Genomic DNA, 8,979 nt, shown 5'->3' on the forward strand with positions numbered 1-8,979 from the left:
GAATCAGTAGCTGTAATCTCATTAGAGAATAAAGGAATTATTTTTAATTCCTTCAGAAATGCATACATATGTGGATATACAGGCTTCCTCACTTACTGTATTGATAGTTATTTTTTAGTAAAAACTAAGATCAAGGAATTATAAAGGCGAATTCATTTTGATACGTAACATCGGTTATCATCACTCCCTAAGAAATCATCCCCAGGCGATAACCAGGACCCGGAAGGCCCCTACTCCTGGGGCGTACAGAAAGAACAGGCTTGAGGAGATCTGTGAGAGCTAAACCCACACAAATTAGCCAGCAAAGACTCAATCGTCAGGCTCAAATTAAGGAAGTAAAAAAGAGGGAGTAGCCATTGAACCAGGACAGGTACAGGAAAAAAACAAGGAACCTATCTCGGCGATACTAGACTTAAGGAACACCGCCACCCCCTCCGTCTTGGATCACAGCTAGAGGCAAATGAAAAAAACAGCCTAAATGTAAAACCTCCCCATAGCCGCTAAGGAATAAAGTATGACGACTCCAAAATAAACACTAGAGGAGGTTACATATCCCAGATACCCGAGCAGGTGAGTCGAATGCGCAGACTAATCAAAACTACCCCAGTCAGGTTATAGGAGGAGAAGTAAAAGGGACCTAAGGACTTAATGCAAATAACGAAGCCGTAAAGAATGAAGGTTAGGCGTAAAGAAACCAACTGCGCACCAAAGCTTAAGGAGTAAGAATTAAAGAGCCCCCTAATAAAGGCGAGGCGAGGGGAACGGCCACCCAACAACCCAAGCTTAGAGGACAGAGTATGAATCCTAGGGCTTAACGCGTGTATACTAAATGGTGACGACTAAATATTAAAAAAAACATCCGTAGATTCTGAATGGGACAGTCCAACAAGGGAAGAGTAAGCGTAAGAACTACGGAGTAACCCCTAAGACTGATCACTAAGAAGTACATAATAGAGGAGGAAGTCTGAACTCCAAGTCAAAACCCTTAAGCACTACGCCATAGGGGAAGAACAGTATGGGCTATAGACTCAAACCAACACCAACAACTCTGAAAAAAAAAAACAGGGGATCGGCCGCCAGAACACTGACAACAGAAGAAGCTCATGTAATCCCTGCGAGGATCACCACTAAATGCGGAACCATGATACCCAAAACGTAGCCCTCATAACGGAATCACTAGAGAATAAGGGATAATCCCTAAGCCGGGAGCTAAATATAACGAGGCCTCCCCATCGCCTTGACCAAAAGCCAAAGAACCTAGACCATATACCCCTAAACAAAAAAGCTAAAAGCTGACAAGTAACTCATGAACCTGAACCCCCCCCCTCTTAAGCCATAACACCTAATAACTACAAGCTGAAGAACAGAGAGTAGCAAAAGAACCTCCAAGTCCAAGAGGATGAGGAATAATGGACGACACCTGAACACCAAGAGAAAAAACAGGAACTTTAACCTAGGACCAATGGACTCGAAGTGCCAAACAAGGACAACCTCCCCCCACAGCCACAAAACGTCCATATAGACCCTAACCGTACATGACTAACCCACCAGAAATATAAAATGAACACTAACCCCAAACCAAAAAAGGGAACTCCCAAACTTAGCACGCGCGGGCTGCCCTCTGGACCCACACACCTAACCAACAAGAATCAAATAAAGGAACTAACGCCTAAAACCAAAAAAGGAAGGCCTGGACCTAGAAATTAGAGACAAGCGGCTAATCCGGATCCGATAAAACCTCAAAACTAAACCATGACCCCTAGACCCAAAACCCAGAGGGGTGAAAACTGAAAAATAACCCCTACACCCGGATCCCTGAACTCTAAACACTAAGCCCTGACCCCAGCCCCTAAAACCTGAACACTAATCCCTGAAACTAAACATAAACCCTAAACCCTGAACCCTAAACCCTGAAGCCTAAACCCAGGAATGCTATACACCGAATCCTGAACGCTAAACCATGAATCCTGAACCGTGAACCCCGAACCTGGAGCCGTACCGCCTAAATCCTGAAACTATAAACCTAAACGTTGAACCCTAAACCTAAACCCTCAACTCTGAACCTTAAACGCCCAAGCCCCAATTCTAAGCTCTGAACCCTAAACCTGAACCTAAACGCTAAACCTTAGATCCTGAATCCTGGATTCCTAACTCCGAAAGTCAACTCCAAACCCTAACCCCTAACCTCATCCCTTCAACTTTAAGGCACCTACACGGTTATGTTGTTTTCTTAACTCCTAACTCTAATTTTCAAATTAACCCCGCCCCTGACGAGACTTGTGCCTCATGTCCTGCTACGGAGTCCGCCACCCTTCCCTTGTGAGTCCCTTAAACTACGCTAGCACCTCCCACCTTTCACCTTTTCCGGCTTAATGGGGGTCGAATGGGCAGCTATTACTTGATAGTTTTTGGTTGGAGGAGCCTTTATTAACTGCACTCTTTTTATCTACCCTAGGTGGGCTGACCAGAGTTGCTGACGACTGTGTGTTGAGGGGGCTGTGCTGGATTGAAGGAGTCTTAATCATCCTGAGGGCCTAATGTACCAAGAGGTACATCTGCTAGACTCCTCCTTTGTCCGAACGTGAAACCATTGCTTCTGTCTCGCTGTGTGTGCTTTCAATCTGATCCGTAGTCTGTCTTCGGGTGCCTTGTGCCCAGGTCCCCTTAGAGGCCAGTTTTGACTCCAGGCCTGAACCCAATGTCCTCCTCCGCTGTTTCCTCCCAATGGTTTTGAGTTGCTTGACGCTTTCCTGTTTAAGTGGCCGGAGTTCTAGACCTCTTAGGTTCGGCCCGCCTGACGTAGTGCGTTCTCCTGTGTGGGACCCCCTTCGTTCGACTGTATTGGTGACTTCTACGTCTAGCTCGTGGGAACCTGGAGCTTTTGCTACTGTTCCTACTGGCCCCTGGTATCTCCTGGTTTCTAAAGGCTTGGGGAATCTCTTAGTCTACCGCTGCAAATAGGTGGGTCTGACGTGTCTCCACTGGGGTGTCTTCGGGGGCGGGGTGGGCTACGAAGGTCCAGTCGGGGCTTCTTGCTGGTTTGTTGAACTTCGGCTGCTGAGTCGGGGGCGTTTTTTCTCCCTTCCTAAACCCTCCGGAGGTTCCTAATTTCTTGGTATGACTTGATGGCGCGGCCTGGAGTTGGGATTGGGCTCCTTCTTGATGAGACCTTTTCACTGCCTTCGGTGATGCCCCGTTATTTCTCTATCAAGAACAGCTTTTGTCGTCGTTCTGTCGTCTGGGAGGGATCTGACCCTCACTTAGTACTTCTTCTATATCCTATCCCTACGGTCGCAATAGATACCCTATCAGGCGCTTCTTGTGGGTTTTGTAGATCTGGGTGGTTGATTTACTTCTCTTTCCATATATTCGATAGAATCCATACGCTGTGATTAATAACATTACTGCAGCACTCAAACCTCCAAGGACCTGTCCTATCATGGCTCCCTTTCGCTCCTCGGAGTCATTAGATTGCGGTAGGGATCCTGAAGCGGTGGGCTGTGGCTTGTCGCTCGGGTTGCTCGAGTTGGCTTCTTCCTTAGGGTATCTGCCATTCTCCTGATGCCACCGATGTTGTCTTTCGTGCGGGCTGTCTCCTGTCAGTGCTTTGGGCCCCTGGTACTTGTCCAAGGTCGTGGAGTTGTCTCCTTCCCCAGTTGCTCCTGTATCACTTCTCGCGTTATTGTCTGAGTTGGAGTTTTCCGCAACTTTCCGGTCCAGCTGCTCCTGTGCTTTCATTTGTGCTGCTAAATTTGTTGGGAGTGTTTTTGTCCCTGAGCTTTCAGCAGACATTTGGGACGCCTGAGGGGGTGTATCTGGCTTGACTCGTTTAGCTTCATCCTGTCTTGATAGATCCGGGTTTTTGTCCTGAGGCTCCTCTGTTGGCTTGGACGATGGTCCATCCTCTGTCTTGGAAGGATCACAAAAGCAGAAACCCCCACCTCCTTCACCTTGGCCTGGACATTCTTTCACTTCTTCACAATATTCATACTTCTCCTTCTGTGGTGGACACTTGAAACATCTGTACCGGCCGAAGTTTATTTTCTCGCCCAGGATCTGTTGCAAACCTGTCTGTGGACAGCTAGGACAAAACTCCTCTAGTACCTCCGCAACGCTTATTAGTAAAGCTAAACTCCTCACACTACATTTCTTGAAGTCATCCTGGCCCTGGCAGATTTGGCCGCTTCTCTGCAGTCTTGACCATGCTCCGTCCCTTAGGATCACTACAGGTTCTTGGTCCTCGTAGTACGCCTTTCTCATGTTTTCACATCTTTCCCATACATTATTTTCTTTGCTAATCAGGTCTCCCCCCGTGCCCCATATCCAGTACACTATGCAACCAATCATTGGCAAAAGTGCTCCGCACTCACTGTTTCTGTCACAAGGCTGATGGGTCTTATTCCCTATGAAGCTCCTCCAAAACCTCCTTTCGCATCTGCCCAGATATTCGTCCATGGTGCCGTCGTTCTTTTTGTCTACGCTCTTTTCTAGACACCTCCTTATAACTGCATCGACTATATCGCTCCACTCGATTGTTAGCTCTCTACCCTTGGTTCTCAGGTTGCTCTGATTAAACCCTCCTGATTGGTGGCTCCAGTCGCTTTGGCCTATACCTAAGATTCTCGGCCAATCCTTGCCCCCATCTTTTGGTCTGTCATTCCCCCCTACTGCCCTCGGGAGCTGATAACAGTACTTCTCACTTGACTCGTTGTCACAGTCCGAGGAGGTGACGAGCTGTCTCGGCTCTGGACCCACCCACTCATACACCGCCTTTTGACTCATGACGCTCCTTGGGGGTTGGGGGTATTAGAAGCAGATTCCTTTTGGGTGAGCTTCTGTAGGACCTTATTCGCTCCTTAGTCCTTTACTCTGGTGCTGATTTAACTCCGTCTTGTACCTGTCCTGCTCTAGGTCCTTCTGACTTGGCCGCTTCCATTGGTAGGTTCCCTTGGATGTTTTCTTCTTTCCCCTATTCGTATTCCCGGCCTGGGGTTGCCCTGTTGTTTATTATCCCGAGGACCTGTAGGATTTCTCCGTTTCGTTCCTGTCATTATCCCACCCTTCTATCTCCTTCGCTCGGTTTGGTCCTGTCTCTCCCTTCTTACGCACTATTTCTAACTCCGCGACGCTTTGTCTGAGGATGATGTACTTCACCTCTGCCTTTATGCCCTGGAGTATCTGTTCCTCCTGTCCTCTTATTTCTCCCTCCCTCACCACGATCTACGACTGCTTCTCTTTCCGACCCGTGAAGCGGTAGACCATCATCTTTGGGTCCTTTGGCCCTACCCCTTAGCCCCAGGGAGATGGTTGAGACGTACCTTTTGACTTGTCCGATATTTTACCCGGCTGCGGATGTAGTTCCTGAAGTTGGGTTCGAGTCTTGATTTGTTGGGCCCACTGACGATACTCCTCACCTGCATGGACATCGGCTGCTGCCTCCTCCGCTCCACTCCTAGTGACTTACTTAACCATTCTTGCAGCCGGCTGCTCCCTGGGGGGGTCCATCCTTTCTCCTAGTGCTGGGGGGATCCTCCTTAAACTTTTCTGCTACCTCGGGATTTGACTCTGAGTTGTGTATCTCTTGTTGCCTTGAACTTATTCCTCTTGGGATTCTATTCTAGCTCCCGGGGCCCGCCCCTGTCTTAGCTGCTCCTTAGTTGTCATGATCTGGAGTCCCCCTGTCAGACTAGATTTATATTGCTCCTTTATTCAGTCTCCGTTCCTAAGCCCCCTCCCCTTCGTCAGGGCCTAGACCTTCCTCCGTCCCCAGCCTCTTGAAGGCTCCCTGTCGTGGAAGTTCTATTCCACCCTGCTCCTATGGGGGGCAGGATCTACATGTTATTATAGGTTTTTTATTGGGAAGGAAGCGCTGGGGGGGTGGGGGGGGTTCGTCCTTTATTTCTTAGATGTCGTGGACGTGACTCTTCACTTTTGTGATGAGATTGACACTCTGACCGAACTTCGCTTGGCATGCTGCATTGAGCTTTTCTCTTCGATGGACTACTCTAGATTGTTAATTTGGTGATTCGCGCTCCCCTGTCCTAGGCCCCTGGGGCGGCTCCGATATGGACTCTCAGATTTAGTAGTGCTTTCCGTGCGTCGAATGCTCTTGGTCTTTTAGTTTAGGATCTTGGTATTTTGACTTTCTCCTTGGCTTTCTTTGGGTGTAGGGGGGTTGCTCTTCCGCACGGGGAATGTCTGCCTATTTGCTTTGTTCTTCCCTCGTCCCTATCATTGCTGACCTGTCTTATTCGGGCAGCTTCCTGATTTGTCGTCCCTATTAGGGGAGGCCTTCTCCGATTCTATTTTGATGACTCCTGACTTTTAGAGGAAGATTTTGTGTTTTATTAGTCTCTTATATTCAGCTTTAGTCTCGTCCTTGTAATTTCTTCTATGAAAGAGCTGCTCCTGGAATATCCTCACCCTTTCCTCTCCTCAGAACGTTTAGGTGCTCCTTAGTCTTTCCTAAGAACCCTCCTGTTTCTGGGTCCTAGTCTCTCATGATATTGTTCCTGGCCGATTCTTCTTTTTTTCTTGCCTGAGAATTTGTCGGTCATGTCATTAGGCTCCAGCCATTATGTCCAACTTCCTTAAATTGCTCATTCGCCTGTTATTTGAGCCTAGTCTCCTCCTTTGACGGAGGATATCTGAGCCATTTGATGGGGTTTGTTCAGTTTCTAATCATGGACTCCTTCAGTTTACCCGGATTACTACGCTCGGATGCTCCTATTAACTGTTGGGTCCAATTTGGGCCTACTTCTTGATTCTTATCATTCCATCCTTCTTGCTTGCGCCTCAGTTAGGGGCTTTTGGTCGTCCCCGAGGGTGGAAGCTGATTAGGGGAGCTAAGATTGTTGTCCCCGGGGATGTGGGTTGTTGTTTTCAGGATTATTCAGGACGGCTCACTCCAAACATTTGATTCTTCCTCACTGTCATGATATGGGAGATTGGCTTGTCTTCTGGAATGGCCTTCGGCTGTTTTCACCTTGGGAGGAATTAGTCCCCTGTCTGGAGTTTGTCCGGAAGCCACCTTAGCCCCTTGTCTTGAGACTCACCTAGCTTGGCTCCCTTTCCCGTTCTGTCTTTTTTCTTTTCCTGGGTTTTGATCTACCTGAGGTTGGTTATAGAGGTTGGTGTAACTTTGAGCTGAGAATTCATAGACCCCTTGCTGTTACGTGGATCTGATGAGTGGGTTGGTCAGTTCTTTGTGAGTGCGATCCTACATTACATAGTTAGGAGATTCTTCTGATCTCGCCCTGGTTTGGGAAGTTCGGCTTCTGCGGATTATTTTACTAGTTTCTTGGTTTAGTTTTCTGGTGGGTGCTTTGCTTGATGGATTTATTTCTCTGCCTGTTTACTAGAATTCTGAGGCTACATTTGTCTGGGGCTTGAGAATCTAAAGGTTTGAGCTTTCTTTGGCGGGGTAAAGCCTTACGTAATCACCCGGTTACCTGATCATCCTATAGAGATTGGTTAGGTCGCTAACTCGGTCTTATTGGTCTGACACTTGCTTAATGTTATTTTGGCTCAGCTGCGGACTTGGCACTAGAAGTTGGGGGGAATTAGGTAACTCCTGGTCTACTTGTCGTATTTGGGTTAGAGGTTCGTTATGAGTCTTTCAGTTTTTTATTAACATACAGGGGAAGGAGAGCTCGGGATCGCTGACTTTACTTCGGGCTGATTTGGACAATTAGTCCTCCCGTCGGGTTTGTTACTGTTCCTTGATTATTTTAGCTTTTCTTACCAATTGGGAGATTTGGCGATGAGAGATTGTCTCTGGGGGGGTTTTGGCCATTATTCGGGCGGGGGTTGTACTGACCTGTTGGAGTTTGATTTTTTTGTTGGGGGGTGTTCTTGGGGGTGTTTTTATTTTTTCTTCTGGCTGTGTTACTCGTGTTCTTGATTGAGAGGGAATTGCAGGGATTTTAGTCATTCTTTTGGGGATTGATGGTTATATTTGTCGTGTTTGTTCTTTGAGTTCGATCTCCTTGATTACGGGCTGGTGATCCATGGGTCACTTGAGGATAGTGTTGATTTGTTGAGTGGCTTGAGTTTCTCCTGGACGCTTTGGGAAGAATCCGCAATTAGGTCAACTAGAGAGTGCGGCCTTATTTTTGATAACCGTGAGGCTTCGGCGGGGGATCTTTGCTTGCCAGTGTGGGCAGCTTTTTCTTTTCTTATTTAGTTTGACGTACCCTGATTTTGGCCACTTTGTCTTCATGGTTCTATTCTGGCTTGGTTGGATCTTTTATGAGTTGCTTCCTCTGGGGGGGAGTTGCTGCTGTATAGTGTTGCGTCGCTCTGTAATTCAGTCGTTGGGGGTTTGAGTTTAGGAACGTTAAATTGAATCTTCCCCTGTGCTTCCGTGGCCTCTATTAGGATAGGACCCGGAGGGGGGGGTCGGGTTGGAATTGGAGACTTTGCTGGATTGGTTTCTTGGGAGTTTCGGTTCGGACTCAGGGGAGATGCTTCTGTGCCTCTCTGGCTTGTTTTAGGAAGTCTTATTTTGGATCCGGGATTTTACTCTGTTTGTTAGGGGTCTGTTCAGGAAGACGGTTGAGTGAGCCCTGATGGTTTGGATTGATTTTTAGATTTTTATGTCCAGGATCTTGTCACGTCTGGCTGCCTTGTTGCTGTGGGGAATTTTTGGACGCTGGTTTTTGTTGGGGACTTACTATTCCGGGTGGGACTTGGATGTTTTTCGTTTAGTTAGACTCTTTTCGATATTATGGTGTTTATTATTACCTGTATATACCTTCTGATTCTTTCTCGTAGCTCTGTTTCTTATAATTTCTCCTTTATCGGAATGGTGTAGTTTTTCTCAATTTCCCTGTCTTAGCTGGGGTTGGTAGGTGCCTTCACTAGGTTGGGTGGTTAACGCTGTCTGCAGATTTAATTGGGGGGGGGGGGGGGGGGTTGAATTATCCTCCAGTTTTTGTTGTTCCTGTTCAGTTCCAGAGGAATGATTTGCATGTTCCG

At 47.5% G+C, this 8,979-nt stretch overlaps 2 protein-coding genes across 2 annotated transcripts; both read right to left on the bottom strand.

Moving 5' to 3' along the window:
- Positions 1 to 3,285: 3,285 nt before the first annotated feature.
- On the bottom strand, positions 3,286 to 4,782 carry C922_05721 (hypothetical protein; the record flags this gene model as incomplete). Its single annotated transcript, XM_008821292.1, has 1 exon — positions 3,286 to 4,782. The coding sequence occupies one exon, from the start codon at positions 4,780 to 4,782 to the stop codon at positions 3,286 to 3,288; it is 1,497 nt and encodes a 498-aa protein (XP_008819514.1).
- A 225-nt stretch (positions 4,783 to 5,007) lies between these two features.
- C922_05722 (hypothetical protein) lies at positions 5,008 to 5,426 on the bottom strand (the record flags this gene model as incomplete). Its single annotated transcript, XM_008821293.1, has 2 exons — positions 5,008 to 5,220; positions 5,319 to 5,426. The coding sequence occupies 2 exons, from the start codon at positions 5,424 to 5,426 to the stop codon at positions 5,008 to 5,010; spliced, it is 321 nt and encodes a 106-aa protein (XP_008819515.1).
- Positions 5,427 to 8,979: the final 3,553 nt, after the last annotated feature.

The sequence above is a fragment of the Plasmodium inui genome (genome assembly GCF_000524495.1).
Source record: "Plasmodium inui San Antonio 1 unplaced genomic scaffold supercont1.151, whole genome shotgun sequence".
NCBI lineage: Eukaryota > Apicomplexa > Aconoidasida > Haemosporida > Plasmodiidae > Plasmodium > Plasmodium inui.